We start from the raw sequence: 24,353 nt of genomic DNA on the forward strand, positions 1-24,353 counted from the left end.
TAGCTTAGACTATAATTTATTTCTGTGTTAAATCTCATTCAGATCCGTTCAGCCGTTCTGGCTGAACGGACAGAATAAACGACAATACTTATTACTTTTCCATATACGTGTGATAATACAAAAATAGAAAATCTCAATAAGTCAATTCTAAAATCAAATAAATTCTTTATCCTATCAAAAGTAATAATTTCTAGCAACGTAATCCGGTTGGTTAGTATTTTAAAAGATAAAAACGTTGAAGGACTCGTGATGATACGAATCTTCTCACACTAACACCTGTGTCTATTACACGGACGATGGAAGCGACGCTATCGGCAGATTCATCGGCCGAGCGGCGGGTGTTTCAGAAAAGACCATTCTAGAGCACAGCCTTAAGACATCTATACATAAACGCGACATCAGAGTCGCTGAGGCTGTGCTCTCTCTGATCGAGCACGGAGCAGGGCCCGCTGGATTGCAGTAATTAGGATTTAAAAAAAACAATCACCATATACAGTATATTTATATATCATATATGATTTATTATGGACTATTTATATATTATTTTAAACTGAAAAAAAAAAGAAATGTCAGTGTGGGCCATGTCTTCCAAGAAGACGACAAGCTCGAAGTCCAGCGAAGATCTGCTGATGTTCAGTAAAAAATATAAAATAACGCCACAATTTATAAAAATAAAATGTAAAAAAAGGCCCGGGCAAAAGCAAAAGTAAATAATAAAAAAAAAAATACGAATCTTCTATAATATTGTGGACATGTTCTGTGACTAATAAACTGACGTGAATCAAAATCGTGCTTCGACAGAATGTAATTATTACTTCCCTACCTGTGAACCTGGCTGTCTGGAGTTTTAACTCATTTTGTTGCGTAACGCGCAACTCGGTACTGAAATAATTAACTTTCAACAAGTTTTAATAAGATTTTGGATATGATGATACATATTTTTACTTTGATAATTCGATTTTTAAAATATTTTTTTTTAAGAATTGTTTTTGAAGAAAAAATCCTACTATCCAAAATAAAAACATAACAACAGTACAATTAAATGTTAAACGTTTACTATTTTCTCATGAAACACAGTAGAAGTAGTAGATGAAGAAGTTTTTATTGTTAAATATAGTTCAACGTCAGACATTGCTGACTGGGCATTTAAGCAAATGAGATCTAAAAAAATATTATTTATTCAAAATATGCCTTGAATTCCGGAATGTGCGATTTTGATTATAATAATTATAAAATTGAAATGAATATAAACACACGCATCAAATTCACTATAAAAAATTTTTTCAACATTTCAACAAGGAGAGTTGAAGTAAGTTCTTATAGAATAGCTTCACTGATTAAGTAAAACTGAATAATTTTCACTCCCTAGAGGATGTTAGCTGTGACATAAATTTTCAACGAAGATCTTTTATATAAATTATGTTTATATTACTCTTAGTTCTCGATCACTTTTCACTTTTGATTTTTTTTTATATATACACGAATATAATAACTATGTATGTTATAGGTTATAATAAAAATATTCAAAGCGATGCATATATACGATAGTAAACAATGAATATTAATATTCAATGCATAACATTACATAATTCTATATCTGTGCTGTTGACTGCTGAGATGTTCTGTTGTCTACAGCTAATTCTGAGTGTATGAACAGGTCAGGTATATCCAAAAAACAATATTCATTGGATCTGAACCAACAATAAAATTTCATATACCCGTAGGATAAAAAGAAGTGGTACTAATCCAACTTGCAAGATTTGACTAACAAACAATGCAAGTCTATTAAAAGCGTGTTTAATAAGCTACGATATATGTATTGACATATATTGTATAGTATGTAACGATGTGTATAAACTTACTTAATATCTAATAATTATTATCTTATAAATTTACTGCTCCTTATTTCATAATATTTTATTAAATCGTATTTCATCAAACCAATAAGAGTATCTTGTTACACAGATATATTTCTTTATCTCGATTATTCAACTCTATATGTATCTATCCTTAGATAAATAGATAATATTGAACAATAAAAAAACAAATAATCTGTCTATCTATCTATTCGTCCAGTCATTTCCTTGCACTGACAGAAAATTAATAGCAGTAATCAAACTCGATCGCAATATGGCGTCCTGTATCACATTCTTCGACAAACAGCGGTAATAACTTTTGCGGTCTAATAACATTAAGTAAAGGGTGTAATTTGTTACGCCGCACAAATGACAAGGCGACAACAACGTCCATTCATTCCGCCATATTGACGACCGACCTTGTTTGTGTATCTTTTCATATTTACTAAAAATATATGTGAGGAAATAGGTTATTTGTAAAAATTGTTTTGGGTTGAATTGTTTTTAATATATTGAGTGATTTCTGTATATCTCGAATGAAATATATATGATTCTTGTGTTCGGCTTGCTGTCGTTGAAAAATAGTCTTAGGAAACCTGTTGATATTAAGAAATTCTGAGACTTAGATTGAGCAGCTTCGATTACTGCTCCTTAAAAGCCTGGCCTTAGTCATTACATCGAAAAATGTAGGTGTTATAATTTTAATTTTTAATGTTCTCGGTCGACATTTTAACAACGATCAACAGTATGTGAAAATTCAAATGAACAAAATTTCGTAGAAAGCGAAAAAAAAAATACCATAAAGATCATGAAAGAAATAGTAAAATAACGAAATTTTCCTTTTTTTTTCGTTCACTAAGGCGATCCTACACAATATTTCAAATTAATTATTTTCGATTCACATGCGTTTTAAAATGTATATCATGACCGGACGACTATTTGGCTTGGCCCAGTATCAGAACTTTTTATTGTATTACTTTTAATAGATTGCTGATATTTATGAACTTTGTTTTGCAGTATTTAATTATTGTTTACATTGTAATGAGCTATATTTACACAGGATGTTCTTTATCAATGCATCGTTGTATCGAACAACAATTGATACAAATAATAACTATCAATTTTATGTTATTTTTTATAGATGAGATTATAAAAATCACAATGTTATTTATTTATTTGTATAATAATTGCAAGCCAATCGTTAATGAAATTTTAGTAGCAATTAAAGTTTACAAAGGAGGTCTTATATTGTACATACATTCCACTTGTAAGCTCTTCTAGAGCACGTATTACATACTATAATTATATAATAGCTTCCTCTAAAAACTAAAAAGTAGAAAATCGGGTCTTAGTGTAATATTAAAATAATGAAAATCTTTCTAAAACTAAATTCAACTAGATTAATTTATCTACTTCTCTAACAGGGTGTAAACTATATCGCCAATGTTAAGTTTGATACGTAAGGAATTGATAAATACGGTCGAGATATATATTTCTAATCTTTACTATAATTTTCAATAATCACATTAATTTGTCATCAACTCAAATTAGGAACTATAATATTTATAAGTAGATAATTTTATATATTTAGTAATAGTGAGGCAACGCATTCTATAATCGGACAAACCAATAGCTTTAAAAGGTCTACTTTTATATTGAATCACTTTAGCAGATTACGATGGTAAATATAAACGTATAGTTAAATAGATGCGGAAAAATGACACTTTGTCGTGGCTGTAAGGAAAGACATTATTCATAAACGCGCGGGCGTCGGTAGAGCCTCGAGGGAACGTGCAGTTTAATGTCGGAATTTGCATACCGTAGTATATCCTAATTTCAGAAATATGCTTTTTGAGAATATATTATAAATTTAGGAATATAATACAATTTTATTTTATAGTATTTAATGATTTTATTTTCAATAAACTATTAAGAAGACTATGCATTAATTCATACATAAGCCAATTTCGTTTAGGTTTCAGGTATTGCGTAAAAAAGACAAGACTCAAAAGACACAGAGAAAGTTGCAGTAATATTTGAAAGTTTTACTCTAATCGCACCAAAATATATTTAATATAATATACTTTCAAAAATCACGATTTTTTTATTAAATATACTACATATCCTATGGTTTTTGTTTCGAATAGACCGTAAAAATAAAATATAGTCATAAGCGCATTTTCCGAACGCCTCTATCTTAATATTTTCCTTATACTGTATTAAATAAAATATCGTCTCATAACATTAAACGATGGAAAGAAATAATAACTTGAGCAACAGTCCCGGCAGACATTATGCGACACTTCCAAACAATTAGACGAACTTCGTTAGCTTTATGCCATTTATGAAGCACTCTTTCGACTTCTATGCACTTTATGAGGAATAAAAAAAGTAGATCAAGTCGCATTATGACCCGGAATTGTATTAAAAGGGGGATTATCTCTCAATTGAGAATGGAAATAGCTTCGTATTATTTTTAAAACATTATATTAAATTGAGTCGATTATTAAAATATACTATTCTGATGAATTAACTTAATAAATGAAGTTACTAAAGTAATACAAAAAAAAAGTAAGCAATGTTATTATTAAAGAAATTTACATAGCATAGGTGACTTATGGTATACCATTATGGTTCACCATTATCATTAAAAATATACAAATAAGTATGATTGCTGTTAAGAGAGTTATATATCTCTAACAGGAACACTAGTGGAATGAGTCGTTATGGTTATTATTGGTTTCTTAGCAACGACATGTATACAAATACGTTGGTCGTTGACCTACTGTATAAAATAATACCATACAAATTACACTCACGGCCTGTTTATATTGTTATTGTTTCTTGTTTGAATGTACCGATGGTTATTTACTAATACTGATCATATTGTTTATCTAACAACAAACTATATCTTTCTTATAAGTATTGTTTATGTTTGGACTTGTAACCATTCTTATTCTGCTTTTGTCTAGTATAAACTAGATATCCCTTTAATAGAGATTTGGCCAGGTCCTCGGCTATAGCTGTGAATATTCGGTGATAGTGATATCTTCGTCTGTAACAACTTATACACAGGTTAGTAGTATTAAAATGCTAAGAATAGGTGAATTGTTAGGTAAACATTAAAGTTGGTTTCCATAGCAACAAAGTTTATTTTAACAGTTTGTGGTATCAAACAATTTGTTTCTGCTGGTAGGTATCAATTCAAATTAATTTAGTGTCAGGAGCTGGACGGACGGATCTACTGTCATACGATTTATTTATAGTATGGAAGTCGAAAGCGACGATAATTCAATTCGTTTATTAAAATACCAATTATTTATATTTTAGTTAAAATAAAATTAAACTCATTGTTTTAATTTCCTCTCTATCAAATCTCTGTCACTTACAAATAATATATATTCCAATGATAATTATAATATCATGTGACATATAAGTATAAGATATACATATCACTTTTTTGAGTATATAGGCTCAGTAGAAATTTTAATAATTGGATTTTTTTCAGATAATTTGAAACACGATTTAATTATTTATTAGTAGATAGACTGTCAAAGGTGATAACACGTCGAAACTAAATAGGTTAACATGCACACTAGTAAACTAGTATGAGCGAGTGTCAAGGGTAGCTGTCACGCACACCGATTTAGTAAATTTGGCCCGTTTGTTTTATATCTTTTGTAGTGTAACACTCTAAATCTATATTGATATTTAAATAATGTACGGACACACGCTATCCGTCATATGAAAATAACGATTTTTTCATATCAATGACATTCACAAAACAATGTTCTTTTAAAAATCGTTTTCAATGTGACTTTAGTCTTCATTTCATTCAAATAAGTGAAAAGTTTTGTGAAAGGAGCGTGAATGAATAGCCCGAAGGGGTTAAAATCGAACTTGTCGCTTTCCAATCAACATTTGACCCTTTTATCGTATTTCTTTTAATGTTCAAATTTATAACTGTGGTTTTCTAAATAATGATCAGTTCGAATTTCAAATTCAAATTTAAGAAATGTTTAAATCTTTATCTTTATGTTGTAAGACGAAACGTAGATTTCAACGTGTCGTTATTCATTTGGCAACACGTATCAACATGAGCCGAAAAATTATGGTAATTTGTCCTGTACAAGGGGCGGTGCGCTAATAAAGGCCGAAGTTGGTACAACACGTGGGGTGCTGATGGGCCGTGCGGCTTGGAGAATTTTATTTGAAAAACTTTTTACATCCGCCACCCCGGCTTCGTCTGCAAACTAAGCAAATAACTAACTCTTATACTCATAGTTCATTACGAATACGAACATTCGATTTTTGATAAATACATTTTATTGTACTAGTAAGGAAAATTGAGGAAAGGATGCATGAATTTGAATTTTTCGAACATTTTTAACGAACACTTTATCGCGTCAATAGCTGACAAACAAAGAAACAGAAAATCGGTTGACGAACAGAATAAAAGATGCAGAAGTGTTTCATCTCAATATATATTACAGAGGGATATGTACTCGAGAGTTATAATCTTCAAAAACATTTTCAAAGACAATGGATACAGTCCCGCAATGACAATCACTAATAATATCGTGTAGTTTGGTTGAAATGTTAAAAATAAACAAAAGTACCCAATAGAAGCATTTTTTTCTTGTTCTCGTCACCTATTTAATTACTGTCTAAAAGAAACTCTTAAAGAGTAGGAATATTTTGAAGTCGTTATAATATATTAATCCTTATAAAATATTATTTTATTTTTAACAATAATTTAAATTATATACTTGTTTTTTAACAGGTTCTTATGTCACAGTTGCGTACCATTGTCTTAAAAAACCATTATTTACTTTTCTGTTAGTTCCTATTTTAATTTATTAAGTACCACTATATACTTAACATTTATTTGTCCTTAAATTCAGTTTATTCAATATTTAGTGTACTTGTGACTTCCTATACAGCTATTAATATTTGAAGTAATATAGAATTTCTAAAACATTATTCGAGATGTAATGTATCTAGTAAGTGTTTCTCATATGTTGGAGATTTTAATAAATAAATTATAATAATTGACTCATAAAAATATCTAGCTTTTGTTTTTATCATTTGCTCGTCATTTTTTGTGTCCGTGTGTCAAGTGCAAATAGCTAAAGCTGCGACTGTGGTGAACAAGGTTTAACTCATTTCCCTTACGATTCCAATATGTGCTCGGGGGTGAATAGAAAATCGAACTTGGCCGTTTGAATAACGGGGATTATGCACAATTACCGTGAAATTTTCAATCCATAATCTCTTCTCTGGTTTAATTGATTTTTTATATTTCCTAAATAAAAAGCTGTATTTGAAAAATATAAAAGTTGTCGTCAGAATGGTTATACACGTACAGAGGTTAAATATACATAATATAATATCTTCTACCTTTATTAGTATCAAAAACAGCAAAGTATTTTAAACATACATATATTTGACATTTACAAAACCAACTCCTAAAAAATATTTAGATTTCAATTTCATGGTCAAATTAAAATATTTTTAAATTTCTCTAGCATAGAACATAGTACTGATGCATTAATTAAAACTATTTCCCGTAGGAAATTAATTTTAATATATCGTAACATTTGAAGGATTAAAGTATTGAAATATCATATCGCCTTAAGAAGGTTTAAATTGTTCACGAGTGAAATTCGAAGTGAATTAATACTAAAAGTACCTCTGTTGAATTCATATATAAATATGTTTTGCAATTCAAATAATCCATTAGCTATTATTACGAAATTTCATATACGGTCGTATTTTTAATAAATTGAAGTTCAATCTTTTATGTTATTCTTACTTTCAGTTGCTGAACACACTCTCAACGGATTTAGAGGAGATGCTCTGCGAGATTTATGACGACGAGAATATTGCCAGGTGAGTAAACACATTCACATAAAGATAAGTAATATCAGCTGTAGTGTTATTCTGAAAGAACTCGCATCGTATTTCATTCGTCGAAACCGACTTACAGTATATCATAATAAGGATACATCCTTATGTAGGTATACATATTATAATCATTTTAGTCGTATTATAACACACTTTAAATTGCCAATGAATTTACATATGCTTAATTTTTTTATATTTCCTCTCGTGTATGAGAATTTGCCACGTCATTCTTCAAGCCGCATTGAAGCAGCGTGGTGGAGTAAGATTCTCTTCGAAAAGGAAACAATGTCTTAGACATTACAGGCTATTACTTATTATAGTCGATGTCGCATATCACTTTTTGATATTTCACGATCGTGTTCTGCGGTGTGTTTCGAGTTTTTTCTTACAGAATAGATTTACCCACAAGAGATGTAAAATATTGATACTAAACTATTGAACTGATCATAATAAAAAAATGTGGCGATGACCTGGTTATGGGTGTATAAATTTCGCGATTACCGGCAAAATAAGCGTGACAGGGTTGGAGTCGAGAATAGCTAGCTACCTTTAGAAGATTTTTTTTATGTTAAAATACTATTTTGTTTATGGATCTCTATCGCAGCGTCACCTAGCGGTTATAAACTAAACCATCCAGCAACCCAGTTAAACACACCAAAAATTTCATCATAAGCGATCCAGCCAATCAGGAGGAGTTCAGTGACTTCTTTACACGCACACTTTGCACAGAATAATTTTAAATTGGCAATAAGTATTTACTAGCATGGATGTTAAAAGGTAACTGACCTTTTAAGAATATGTATTTTTTGCTTTTCAATTATTATATGTAAAATATTTAGTTTAATTTTAAGTTAAAATCCACTGAAAGTTATTAAATAGCAGAAGCATCACATTATTAGAACGGTGGTGCGCATCGTCGACGAACAAATTGAATTATACGCTATCGTGAACGACTCTTGATTTCAAAGAGCTTTCATTATCTCGTTTACCGTGTTACGAGATATGTTTTGAGAGACGAAAGAAATAATCAAACGGCTTTCAAATTACTTTTATTGAAAACTGTGTACAGTAATGAAATAATGTTAATAGAGTTTTATAAAATAACAACATATGGACTCGTAGTTCAAAGTCGTGGAACAAATTGGTCATGTTTCAAAGACACGCGACAACGTGGCACCTATTTAATTTTATTTCAATTAATTTCTACAATTAGTCTTACAAACTTTTTATTTGCTTGTGCATTATAATGATTTTATTTAAAAAACACCTGCACAAATATTATCATTTATATTTATAGAACTTCTTGGTGATTTTATTAAGTTTTGGCAAACCGTCTGGGTCCAACCTGTAATGCAAACGTATAATATTAAAACTTCGTATTGCTCTTCAAATAATCATAGGCTCAGGGACGTAACTCCTGGGATTTTATAGGTGGTGAATTTACAATGTAAAAAGAAGTTTATGATTTTCACATGGCTAATATATGTGGTCAGATATGCCCAAATCGAAATTTCCGGTACCAATTATTCACCAGTCTGCGTTAGATTTATTGAGAAAGGTTAAAAATAAAATACTATAATATTACGCTTTAAAAATCGAAGCGAAGCAGCAACGTTTAGTGCGGTTAAACTTTTCATTATAAAAACCTCGTATATAAAGCGTAAAGAATATAAATATATTCTTTGCCTGTGCGTAAATATGATATTGTGAGCTCACAATTCTGTCTATCAGTGCAGGATTTAAACAACAATTTGTCAATAACCGGTATGAATCAATAGCATGAAAGGCGTAGGTTTAACAAATCATAGTTCCTATTACATAGTCGACAGGCGCTGTCCGACGGCATTGCAAATAACAATGCCTAGTTTATTGCAGTAATTTAATAGACGAGAGAATTCAGACGGAATATTTTATAGTTGTGATGAATTTGCGTTCGAAAAGTATTTATTATAGCTATGGATGTTTAGTATACAATTTGAAATGAAGTATGTCAATTTAATGTGATTTTTTTTGGGAATAATTATTTTTAATTAATGTGATAATAATGTGGAGTTGCTAGTGATTTTTTTTTATGTTTTGTCTTTACTCTTGCTCTAATTAATGAAAACGGTTTATGTATTGCGTAACATAAATACATTTGCCGCTATATGATGTGACTATTATATATTAATGAAAACGAATCAAACTAGAACAAATAAAGAAAACTTTTATAAATTATGCTCTAAATAATTATTCATTCTAGCATTCCACAATCTTCATATTAGGTAGCTATGGACTTATCCATAGCCTTATGAACAAATATTTGCAAAATAACCTCAGTTTCCTTCTGGGCAGCCGTCTCTAGTCGAAACTGAGGGTGTGATCTGAATGTAGATGTTCACTAAAACAATATCAAGCATTACCGTAAAACTGACTTTATACGTATGTCTCGCATGAAATCCGTCCAAAACGGAGATTTTTCGAATAAAAATCTACGAAAATCGTCTCGACACGCCATCACATTATGCGACCGATGTGAATTATCATAAACGAATAATATCACACGAAAGTAAAACAAACCCTTGCATTGAAGCCTGTACATTTTTTTAGCATGGATTTGTGTATTTAAATTTGAGACGTAATACTTAAACGGAGCTGTTGTTGAAAATATAATGATATAACTTTTTAAAATAAAATATAACTATACTTTTTTTAAAATTTTGAATTTTTTAATCATACTGTTTTTAAGCTTTCATAAGTGTCAACAATGAAATGTATTTAAACAGGCCTAAACACATTTTGCCATTAAAACTCATTCGAGTTTAACTTTTCGACACATAAGTGTAGTTATGAACATGTCCCGCCAGAACAACAGAACACGTCTAAAACAGAAGCCAAAAGTTCGGAACAAAGCATTATGAATAATGAAATACGCCCTATAAAGCATCGTCGCACCCCACGCCGGGCACAACCGAGCCTACGTACTCAAAATTTGCGGTAAAATTCTCAGTAGGGTGTCGCGAGTAAAAAACGGTAGCGCAAAGTGTTTTTTACGGCTTAAATACGAGTTTATTAAAATATTTAAAGCGTAACTTTAGCGGGAATTTCCCAAAAGACACTCGGAAAGGTCTTCCGGCCCTCTGATATGGAAGTTTTAGTGATTTCGTGTGGAAATGATAAATTAAAAGTTCCGAGTAACCATCGTCAGCAAGAGTTTTTGTAACGAGATTCTTTTTGCGATCCTCGTGGAGTGTTTAAGTGTTTATTTTTTCACTTTTTGTATTCATTTTCTTTCTTGTATCAAATTTAGGTATACCTTATTGTGGATTTTTATCCAAGTTAATTAAAGTAACAGTCTGCTTATATCTAACTAATGGACTGAGGTCACCTCTCGTATGAAGTAGAAGAGTTAGAGCTTATTCTACCACGCTGCTCCTATAATTGGTGGATACTCCTGTGTTAGATTCATGCAACATTCACCGCCGACCACGAAATCAAACACATGAAAAATCAGTGTTGCTTCCATTTATAGAATTTATAACAAAACGACAAATAATATGTTTCCGTCAAAAAGATAATTTAGTATTCAGACATACTATTTAAATAAATAACATATTCATACGAATATAATAATTTATATTCCAGCTTTAATAAGAATAAACATAGATATGCAATGCCCTGATTTATTATTTCATTTCTTTTGTTATAATTGAAACAGCTACGTTGAAGCGCGCTATAGCTTTTAATATTAAAATGACTACATTATTTCAATAGCAGAATCTGAATCTATGTTATGATATTTTTTCGTTATTAAAAGCGAAGCAACAATGCTCGTATTGTAACTGAGGCCTTTTGTGGTTTTGTGCCTCGTCTATGTACGGTGTGCTTTTAGTTCTTAAAACCACCCCCTCCCACCCCACTCAGTAGTTGGAAATGTGATGTGACGGTTTTATCGATAACAATTACATTATTGGAATAAAAACCTTTATTGTTGTATAGTTTATATAAAGATAATGAAGGCAGATTACAATGTACTGATTGCGATAAAAATAAGTCCAATGTTTTGACTAATGTATGTAAGATATATTTTAAAGCTTGTGCTCTAAAGACTGGTGTAGCATCTTTCCCCCGACTGACTTATCGACTAGAACAACGAGATACACAAAAACACAAGTTTCTTATTGCAACAGACAAGTTATATTTCATATATGACCGAGAAAAATATAATTACTCTAAGATCTATAATAAGGTAAATAAACAATTCATATTATTTCTTAAAGTGTAAAAACTAAGTGTAAAAATAAAAAATCAAATCTTTTTCAAAACATCACTAGTTGACAGTACTTTTGAGTGATTGCGAGTGAACTCCACAAACAATGCCTGCAGAGTCAATCTCTGCACTGCGTAGGTATATCGGAATATTGTTTGGCTTTGCTTACAATGTTTATACCGAATAGGCTTTCAAACAAATCGATGAAAACGGTTCTGGTTAAAGCCGACACGTCCATGTTTTCGAGTTTCATAATAAAAACAAGAGTAATGCATGTCGGCATTTAAAAACCTGACTAAATGCTCTGAATAAAAAACGACTAGTGGATTACGTGAAATGGGAATGTTGTGACGATTTCCGTTCTTCCTTCTTGTATTATTTCAACGAAACTATCCATATAACTGTCGGCTCTCATAAATGTTATTGTTTAGATGAAGTAATTGTAACTAAATCCGTGGTACATCTTATTCGTCGAATAACAAATGAAAAAACGATACAGATATGAACGTTTCATCAAGAAAGCATTAGAGCCGCTGCAGCGTTTGTAGATTTTTTGCTGGATAGGGGAGAAGAGTAGGCAATAATTATTTCCAAATTAACCGGGCTAGGGTAACCGCCGGCTGCGCTAAATTAAATCGAACGACAGCATAGGATGGACAACGACCGGACCGTTTACCCTGCGTAATGGCGTCATCAAAATCTACGGCAAAAATGTGTTGCGAATGGCAGACCCAGAGCCGTTATTTCACTTAATGTTGATATATTTCGTGATGATGGTACTTATTGAAATGATACATATTTGACTAAACTCTTTAAGTTTTACTCAAATTTAAAATAAAGAAAAAATCTTAAATTAAACCCACCCAAAATAACAGATTTTCTTTAATTTTTGTTGTAAAATATCCTTTAAAGTATTTTTGGTATAATATGGTATAATCATGTGACGTATTCATTTTAGTTTGTAGCTATATGTAGGTATGTAAGTCTGTGACTGTATCATATAAATTTGAAATTCCATAATGTAACCCTTCTAATGAGAAGGCTGTTCGGAGAAAATTAATATATAGCTTCTTAATAATTTTCTCATATTATTGCCGAAAATTGATAAGAATATTCCATGACATCATTTTCGGTTCTGTTATCAAATATGGCTATGAAATAGGCGTTAAAACATTTTATTACTTTTCGCAAGCAAGAATAAAAATAAAATAAGTTTAATTTTTTATAGTATACGAATAAACGTGTCAGAATATAAATCCCAGTACCAATAAAACAGTTTATGTTATCTGTCCCCGCCGAACCGCCAAGTAAAGTGTTGCTATTACGTAAGACAAAGACAACAGAGTAATAACTATAACAATATCGTTTCGTCTACGTCTTCGCCTCCATTGGTTGACTTTCTAGCGGATTTTGAATATTATACCATACTATTATTCGCGCTTTTTGTTCAATGTTTTTCGACAATGCTCCTTATTGCATTGTGTTAGAATATATATTTCTATCTATTTATCTATTAATTATATTAACAAACGTGGAGGTGTAATGTAGTTTAGGTGGTCGGAGATTTCGGAATTCCAGAATGTCGTGACTACTAATTAAAATTGTTTTAATGGAATGTGTTATTTGTATTGGATTACAAAATCAAAATATACTTTTTTTAGGTAGGCTTTTATAAACCTTTTTTGAATCGTTATGTAGAAAAGTTAAATTAAATTTAAAGTTATCTCTGTTTCAGAATAACCGGAAAATAAAAAAATAGTTTCACTTTTCCGGCAATTAAATTATCTAATTATGTTTGCTAATCTATAGTAATATTATAAATGCGAAAGTAACTCAGTCTATCCGTCTCGTCTGTTACACTATCACAAGTTTCACGTCCAAACTACTAAATCGAATTCGATGAAATTCGGTATGACACAAGATTGAACCCCAAGGAAGTTTTTTAAACCTAACACCTAACGACCAACCCTTAAAACGCGAGCCAAACAGCGGGCGACAACTAGTTAAATATAATGTAGTTATTATCCCATTATTATACTGTTAAGAAATAATTATCCTTAGTTATCATGGTTTTTCAACATAAGATTAGAACTTATTGATTTGCAAAGATAAAACAATGTAAAACGTGGCACAGTTCTGCTAGTATTCATTTATTCAACTGTTGTTACATATACAACTGAATTACGTTAAACTAACAGTATATTAAAATATATTCAATACATTAATAATTTTACTTTTTGGTAAGGCTTGGTGCAAGCTCGTCTGGATAGGTACCTCCTCCTCATCGGATATTCTACGCCAAACAGCAATACTTAGTTAGCACAACAATTTGTGCTCCGGTTTTAAGTCGCAAGGGACATATTATCTTAGCTCCCAAGAATGGTGGCACATTTGTGATCTAAGAAATAGTTAATATTTCTTACAGTGGCAATGTATATGGGCAGCAGTGACCACTTACCATCAGCTGGCATCAATAGCACGTATTAATTGTTCATCCTCCTACCTATATTTTAAAATGTTTCTATGTGTAATTTATCTTTAGAAACGATACGTTATTTAGATAAAGTGAAATAATTTGTATGTGATATATTCTAAATACTAAAATCCCAAAATGGTAATAAATAAAACACGTTGATTCTTATTATTTTCTTTTTGTTAACTTTGTTCCTACCATTGCTATAAGGAAAATTTAGGGGTATGTAATACTTAAAGTAAATTCCAACGTAATCCGTACTCAAAAAGAAGTCCCTCTTTATGAAGTATGGTGTTTGTTTCCCTTCATTTTGTAGGAACAGATGCGTCTAAAAATTGTTTATGAGGTTTTATAAAAGTTCTTTTAAGAAAGCGTTTCATTTTAAGTAGTCTTTTCTTCCGTGTAGAACAAATTATGAAGGATATAAAGTTCAAACGATTTTGAGATACATGACGGGTTCATAAGTAGTTGAACGAACACAGCTTTTTAAGAAATTACTATCAGAAATTAAGAACGCTTGATCTTTTAACTTATTTTAAACTACACTCATTCGGTACATTAGGTATATATAAAAACCTGAATATATTTTTAATTAAATTAATGAACTTAAAAGATCAACGGTTTACATTTGTATGTTGTGTTGTCTGGGTGATTAGTTTATATGTATTTTTTTTCTATATTGAACCTAAATTATAGCAAATATGAATAGATACTTTTTCTCATTTTATTTCTGATAATTTCTGATCAATACTTATCAATAATTCAGCTCTATACGGAACACTAAGCTCCATAACTCAGAAGATCTTATGACCGACGAAACATCGGTTTCAATTTACTGAGTGCAGTACACTTGGATATTTTATGCTAATGTCTCTCATCCTATGTTGTAATAAAATACTGAAACTCGAAGCCTCTTACCTTTAGCATAAGTTTGGGTTGCCAGCCGTCCCGTTTTCCCAGAATATATACTGTTTTACCTACATTATATATGTATAAGATGTTTTGGTACCTTGATTTAAAATTTGGACTATTTTAGCCAACGAAATAATCATATCTATTTTGCTGGAAACCCTATTAACCTTTTATGTTTATCCCTTTAAGTAAAAATTATTTGTGCTTGCTATCCAATACTTCAAATCTATATAATATTATAAAGAGGTATTTTTTATTTTATGTATATTATCCGGTAATATCTGGAACTAATTATCAAGTTTCTAAATTTCTGTATTATTCCGTGCTGTAGTATAAATTATATTTATATTATATCATTTTCTTTATTAATAGAATCGTGCGAAGCAGGGCGGGGCGTTTGTGTAATTATAAACATTAAAGACGAGTACTTCTAGAAAGAAAGTATTAATGCTAATGAAAATTAATATGTTACTATTTATAAGCAAATGTGACAATCTGCATTCCTACTAGAATTAAAAATATGGCAACCCTGTGGCTTGTGGCGTTACACAAAATATGTCATGCCGTTGTTAATGTTCCTATGCTATGAGGCAATGTATTATGATTTATGTAACTTTGTCCGTTGATTCAAAAACATTAAAATTTAAGAAATGAAATGTAAAGAAATAGATTTCTTCAATAATAATTAAAAAAGTACTAAAATTGTCTATGAAAGTTAATAAGAAAGAAGGATTCGTATTCATTATTATCTTTTAATTATCATGTGTATTTATGCAAAGATTTATAGTTTAACCTAAAGTCACGTGTTTAATGGTAAAAGAGGCAGAAATATTATGTGATCACCGCTGTCAATCTCTCACCAAACTTGGGTTAGCTTTTATTTTTAAAATATTTTTTTAAATAAGGTGTCGGATGGACGGTAACCGCCCATTGACATTGGCGCTGCAAGAAATATTTACCCTTCATTCTTTTACATCACCGTTTGCTCCGTCAACCTTGGGCACTAAGATGTAATGTGCCTTTAGTTACACTGATGATGATGATGACCACTTAAACTACAACAATATTGTGGTTTGGCTGGAGAATATGTGATGATGTGGTGGTACCTACCCATACGAAGCCCTACCACCAAGTAAGCAGGTAATGGCATTAAAAAGTATTAATATAATATTTCGTTCAACTAAAACAAATATATGTACAAAAACATAACTAGACGAATAAAAGTACATAAATGTTTGCTTATAAATTTCTAATTTATAGATATAAGATCATTATATTTCGGTTAATTAATTGGATGACTCTATGTAGGTTTATAGTGAGTAGTATTTGAAAGGGTACATGTAACATTTACAGGGAAATTTAGATGAATGGTTCGTGTAGGTGGTCGTTAATCGCGTTTAGTGCTTGATGCGTGAAGCTTGTCGCTGACCGTAACGCCTTGGGCAGTGACGTGTTATATATTATGTGTCGTATTTTTAACCACTTTGATCGAAGAGGTTTTATATTTATAGAATACTAGTTTAAAGTGACCCATGCTGGATTCGCGGGAGTTACGAAATATGTATAGACTATTCCAATCGAAGTTGGAATAAAGATAAACAAACCTTAAGATTTACGTATTTCTTGCGATTTGCTAATAACTCAGCTATATACATAATATAGATGAGCTGAGCTAGTAAGAGTTTATGATTAATATACCTTTATTTATAATACAATACTATTACACTTAACTACTTATATCCACTTAAATTTTACTTCCAAAAACCAATAACAGTTTTATCGACGACGTTCAAAACGCCATTTTTTCACAAATCCATAGTGAATATCATACATTAATCAAGCTCTCGATCAATGATATCGTGTCAATTTGCTGTCAAATATTGTTTATTTGGCTTTTTCTCCTCTTATGATTGTAATGACGAGATGCGTCATATTTATATAGTTTCACGGACTTTTCTTTAGTATAATATTTAAACCATCATATTTTTCGAATTTTTTTAGTCAAAAATGTGAAATATTATAATAATGTTTGCCAATTTGCACAGTCAAATCAACATTTAGCTAATTACAAACCTACTAGTTTAGTAAAATTCATTTTCCTTTTTTAAATATTCCTTCAAATTTCCGAAAAACGCTTTGGTACTTAATGTAATCAAACTACAGTATTCATTGCCATGCTGCTACAATTCTTGTTGTCTTGATTTGTGCAGTAGCTATTTTAATTTTGTTTTTTATGGAAGTATAAAATATAAGTACTTATATAATATATTATTGTATACTATTAAGTCTTCAATGTAATTAAATCTTATATAAAATCAGTATTTGTTATATTATTTTTGGTCAAATCGAATTTAATTTAAGAACTTTAACTATACTTGTAACTTTGACGAAGTTTAGATAACTAACTAACCCCCTCTCATTTTGCATTGTATATTAATATGTAAGCGTGATCGAATAAAGTTTCTACAAGCCTGAACAATTGTAAAGTCAATATAGACAGATTTTGCATTAGATTAGTTGCAGTCGAGCGAGTCCCCCGGCTAAGTGCATACCCTTGTTTGACATGAGCCTAACTTATTTTACTATTTCCCAACTTGGACTTGTAGTGCGTTCGGCTCTATCCTTCCAGACTTTTAGAAGTTTCTTAATTAATTCTGGTTATGGATATGCTGAATTTAGCGTGTAACTGCTAATAGTTTATAAATAAAAAACCTACGTGTAAGTAAATAATGAAAATAAAGGTAACTATTTTAATTATTATCAACATGAAGTCCTTAAAAATATACAAATATTAATTAAAAATAATCACTGTATAAATCTTGACCGAGTGGAATCGGGGCAAGAATGCTAGCAGCATTTCCAATCATATGGGAATATGAAATATGTATAATATTTTTTCAATCGTTTTCTCTCTCATTTGAATTAGTAATTTTGAGTTTTGATTTTGTGATTGTGTCAACGTATGCGCAGATTTTGATATTAACTGAATATGCCCGAGGCAACATACATTTAATTTTATATACCGAGCAATGGTAGTGTTTCCAGGGGATAGTTTGAAAACTATCTGTATATTCAAAGTCTACGGGAATGGAGTTGCGGGAACTGCTCATTAACTATACGATGCAGCATTAAGTGATTCTAGCTCGAGTGTGTATTTATATTTCAAAGCATGAATTTTGTTACACGTAAAAACGGGGCCTTTCTTGTTCAATAGTCCTCTCATCAAAGGTTGACTGATTGAGATTGCTGGAAGCAATAAGATCGCCGTTTCAACCTCTTTGTACTATACTCTAATCTTAAGGAATCAATAATAATAGTAAATAAAATAAATTAAAATAATAAAGAAAGTAAATAAATATCTAGAAAAGACTTAGTTCCTATACTTTTTTGTTCTATTTTTAGATTCTGTGTGACCATTGATTATAAAATTTAATCATTGTACTTTTTAGAGATTAAGATAGAATCCGCATTGATATTCTTTTTTTTTAAATAAATATTTATGTTTTTTTTGTTTTGATATATAGTTAAGCAACTAGTTATCGCCTGACTTCGCTCGCGTTTTGGAGATTGGTTGTCAGGTGTTAGGCATAAAAATGTATTACCTTGGAGTTCGAGCTTGCTTAGACTAAGGTATTATTTATGTTTTTTTTTTAATAAAAAAATCAAAAACACAAATAAAAAAATAAAAAAAAGCGGCCAAGTGCGAGTCGGACTCCGGGTTCCGTAGTAGCACATAATATAAAAGTTCTTGTAGTTCGTTGTAACTTTTGAATGAAAGGTAAATTGCGGCTTTCGATTTATGACGTATTAAAAAAAGAGTGGGGAACCCCCAAAAATTATTGTTTTTTTTTCATTTTTGTGTGAAAATCTTAATGCGAAAAACAGAATACATCTACTTACCAAATTTGAACAGTATAGTTTTTATAGTTTCGGAAAAAAGTGGCTGTGACATAGAGACGGACAGACAGACAGACATAACGAATCTATAAGGGTTCAGTTTTTGCCATTTGGCTACGGAACCCTAAAAAATGGCATTCTATATTTCCTGGCGATAAAAAAGCACTATCACGCCTCTTTGCGGCTGAGTTTACTTACATAAAATGCTGATATTTTTTTTCTAATAATTTGGATAAATGTTTACTCCACAGTTAAAAGCATAAAATCATGTATGAAATGTTAACATAAAGCTGTTTATACATAGCTTGACAATTTCAACAAACAATTTATTTTATATTAATAATATGAAATAATATACAAAAGATATAATGGCAAACTGCCAAAGCGATTCGCTTCCAGTCTGCCTAAGTTAATTAGAGAACAAACTGGCACTAAAGAAAACCCATTTAAATATTAAAATACACAGCTAAATTTCTTACTTTAAAATTATTATTTGTATAAACAAAATAACTTTTTCGTCAGTCTTATATTATATTTCTAAAATAAAAAATAAATAAAAAAACAATAACAATAATTTAAATCTTTCAAACATGGTTCGTGATGAGATTTTAATTTATAAATATAGTTATTAAAGTGTACAAATGTGTGTGTATGAACACAGAAACAGCTCAGAGTACGTTGGTTCAAACTCAGGACACATCCGCAGAGTAGATATTAAAAGCTAGCCCTAGACCAACGAGACCGTTTAAATAAGAAGGAAAGTAAAATAACACAACGTCGTCACGTACAAAGAGCTGTCTTAGAATCATCCATAGAATTTTTTTATGCAATATCCATACAAAATATACTTTATTATTTCTTATTTTCTAAAAGGGTGATTCGTATATTTCTATTAAGAATAAATATCTCGTGCACCACGCTTTATCCGACGAGAGGGCGCCTCGAGGTGCGGTAATTATTCAGAAGGCGTTCAGATGCATCTGCGCGCTCCCACTTCGGTGTTTTTTTTTATTTCTTAGCGTATGCCTTAGATAAAGATCGCCGTCCAAGGAATTTGTTAAATAAATACTATTTCAAACTTAGAATTAAGACGTACCTACTACTTTATTATATTAAATAAATAATTATTGTTTTAATTTATTTTACATTTCATCTCGAGGCGCGATAATTATTATTCGCGATAGTTATTTATTAATTCGTTGAAACAATCACTAAAATACAAAGTGATTGTTTCAACGAATTAAAAAATAAAAACAAAATACTATTAAATTAGTTATGTGTTCTCGGTACTGCTACTTCAGCAAGCGATCTGCTTTCATTATTGGATGGCTAAAAAGCAAATCGAAACTGTTATCATTTTGTTAGTACCAGAAATGTTCGATACTAAGCTATCGATTTTAGTTTTAATTACCTGTTGATTCAATATCAAAGAACCGGTAAGAAATTCAATCGTTACTCTTTTCCAATTAAAAACAAGTTACGTTTATTAATCAACGATTATTAACTCCAAATACTTACACCATTTATATAATCCTGTACATAAGTTCAATTTAGTTACAGACATATGCAAACTCTTCTGCGGAATTTTATTATAGAATCAAATAACATGTTTCAGGAAAGTTGTACTAACTTTGTAAAGTCAGTGCCTTCATTTTAATATTTAAAAATTAAAAGGTATGTATATTTAAATGCTGAAATTCTACTTATGACGTATCTTTATTTAGATTTACATACATACATATGTTGAACTAATATAGTCAAATAACTTTTCTCAATTACTAATTAAATGAATATCAATTTAATTATTCATAAAATTCCAGTGTAAGTTTTCGCTAATAATATTTTATTTGAAAAATCGTCGACAACGCGTCGCTAAGCCCTGAGGGGATTTAATTAGACAGCTCAACCATAGTTTAATGGGGCGTGAAGATAAAGACTAAGGGAGATTTTAAATGATTCATGGAACTGAAAAGAACCTTTGAACATATATTTTATTCCAGCGGCGTTCAAATTTTTAATTTTCTTTGTTTTTTTTTATCATGTTTTCCTGGTGTTTAAAAAGTTTTACGTCGCATTACCCGATTAAGTAAGAGAGCAGTATACAGGGGTATTGGTAATTCGACGTATTCCCATTTAGGAGGTGAAAGAGGTGATTATTTGCAATAATTTTAACCCCTATATGCATGATGCAAAAGTGAACCATTTTTGAGTTATCACGTTTTTTAGATTTTTCAAAATAAGTCAAAAATGCAACTTCAAAAATTTATTTAAAAACAAGTATCAATTAAAATCTATTTTTTTCTTCTAATTTATAAAACGAATAAACACTGGTTATTTGTCAATATTAAAACAATAATTATCGTTCCAAATTTTAAAAATGCGAGACGGAAAAAGATATTATTTAAATATTTTTTTTCCACAAATATGCTGTAAAAACAAAAAATATCGTTATGAGACTTGTCCTGCAGATTATTTTAAAAACATAACCGTTTTATCAGCTCTCCAAAAATGTACAACAACTAGGAACTTATTTTAAAACAACCGAAATAAAATGACCACAAAGGACGCTGGTGGAAATTCGTATTCGAACATGAAAGAATTCGGACTAAAGTTGGCTCTTTAAAATTCATACAAAATTTTTAACATACTATATATATATTATTTTAATGTGTTTAATGTATGTTCAAGAATAAAAATAAAACGTTCAAAACATCTACTGTAAATTAAGTTTAAACCTATCTTTGTTTGAACAACTGATTATTAATCTCCGATAATTTTCACTTTTACGAGACCGTACCCCTGTTGTAGTGGCTCTATTCTATAAACTATATGTACAAGTATATACTTTAGATCTAGCACTAATGTATACAGATAGATAGTAGATGTAACAATAGTCGGTGATTGCACGGGCGCTGCGGTTCCCCCCCGACCGCAGCAGACGGGTACCTATCAGCATATTGCAGTAATTCATTAACAATTAAACATATTCTGATTCGTCTATAAGGTAATTATTTAGTTAAAGATTAATTATCATTGATTTAAATTATCTCATTACTTCTATTAAATTAAATCTATTTTACAAAAAATGCTGAAAGAGTTCTTATATAACTAAAATGCCTGATTTTGTTGAAAGATTTATACTATACCAGCCGTGCACGTACGACATGGGATATGCCATCTGAAAACACTCTAACGTTGGTATTTTCTCATAAGCAGAAACCTAAATATCAATTTCCATATTTCAATCACTGAAAAAAGACTAGTATCATTTCCAGTTTCATTCTCCCGGGATAGTGGAAATTTTGGAAACATTTTGTCAGCTATCTTTTATTCATAAACAGAAGATAAAATGTCGATTTCCATATTTGTAAAATGACTAACCTCCATACGAACTTTCCTTGTAGGTGTTAAATTTTAAAACAATCTTTAGTATCTTACAACTCATTAACATGCCGATTTATTTTGTATTTTTACCAGAAATTATGAATTGTCTTACAAACTTTCATCCCCCATTCCTCAAGTCTCTCTTAGTGTTCGCCTACGTTCCAGAAGGAATTCCTGGGCAAAACATAATTTTGTTGGACCCGCTGGTTTAGTCTGTGTTATATATATCATTCGGACATAGATATATGATATGCCGTCGGTCTGTGTACGGATTGTTAGGATCAATTAAAAATAAATGTGAAATTTGTAATGTGTATATTATAAAGGAATAGGTTCTGTTTAGTAAATTTAGTTTTATTTTCTGGATTCAATCTAGACAACTACTTATCAAAACTATAACAGACAAGTAAGTAGGTACTCGGAAACTACGTAAGATTTATAAAACTTCCAAATTGATATAGAAAAATCTGCGACGGTGTTTATTTATCTATTATAAACAAGCCATATTAATAATTTTGGTTCGAAAACAAATTGGGAAAATAAACGATTTTCAATTTACTTGATTTATAGTTATTAAAATAAATACGATAATCCGATCTACTGGGATCATATATGACGGGATATTGATTCTATTACAGTCGTTGTTTATACCAAACTATGTTAAAAAGGGAATGGGGCTGAAATATTACTTTTTTCCTACGAAATAGGGTAGCTTAAAACTAAGCAAAATTGTACATCCAATATACTCTATGTGTTCTGCGTCTTAAATAAAAGCTTTATGCTTAGAATTACTCGGTCCTTAATATATGCACTTATTATTGATAATTTTCGTCATACAGATAATCATAATTTTTCGATAATTATTTAAATTACTATCAATTATAAATATTTTTAAATATTAACTTATAAATTTTGAGTTATTTATTTGAAACAAATCAGCTTATGTCACTTAAATTAATCAGAAGCCATTTTGAAGTAAATGCTAATAATACAATAAAGAAGATCTTACAAATCCTTTTCCAGAGGAACTTGGAAGAGGAATTTCGATTATCTCTCAAACGTAATGTCCGCGGGATGACTCAAAGGCGATTTTTTATAGACCGTCGGAGGTTGTGGGACCCGTAATTCAATTTATTGCGTCTACCCTCTCCCTGGGAGTGCTTCTAAGCGATAATGCAATTTGATTGAGCTACTTATTGGTCCTTTACCTTTTCATTACAGCGGCTAAATTTCAATCGAATTGAAAATACGCCTTCAAAGGGGTGAGTGAGAATACTTGGTAAATATATACGAATTTTCGCTTTCTTACTGAACGTGAAATACTGCGACACAATAAGAGGTCTTTAGCCTAACAATGGGAACTTTTCGCTTTGCCTCTTGGCAACTAAAACACCGAGCGATGAATAGAAACGTTTCCCTGCTCAACTTATAGGCACTTTTGATGGCGCGGTGTGGTGAGTCTGCGAACCTTCAGTGGAATTGCGATTAAAAAAGTTATGCAAACTGCTTTTATAACATTTCCCTTTATGATAAAGGCTTAAAGAGAATTTTACCAACCGATGTTTATTTTTTGTTTTCACTTTCGTCGGTCCTTAGCTCATTTTGTTTGAATATGGCCCTCTAATATAAACCTTATAAGTATCAGGTTATTATACCCCTTTAAACTTTATAAGTT

At 30.6% G+C, this 24,353-nt stretch overlaps 1 protein-coding gene across 1 annotated transcript in view; it reads left to right on the forward strand.

Annotated features, from left to right (window-relative positions):
• Spri (sprint) overlaps window positions 1–24,353 on the forward strand; it is a 216,654-nt gene that overhangs the window by 15,142 nt on the left and 177,159 nt on the right. The window contains exon 3 of the mRNA XM_026638885.2: window positions 7,678–7,748. Within this exon, the coding sequence (XP_026494670.1) occupies window positions 7,678–7,748 (71 nt within the window). The remainder of the gene's footprint in view (window positions 1–7,677; window positions 7,749–24,353) is intronic.

Source organism: Vanessa tameamea, chromosome 15, assembly GCF_037043105.1.
Source record: "Vanessa tameamea isolate UH-Manoa-2023 chromosome 15, ilVanTame1 primary haplotype, whole genome shotgun sequence".
NCBI classification, from domain to species: domain Eukaryota; kingdom Metazoa; phylum Arthropoda; class Insecta; order Lepidoptera; family Nymphalidae; genus Vanessa; species Vanessa tameamea.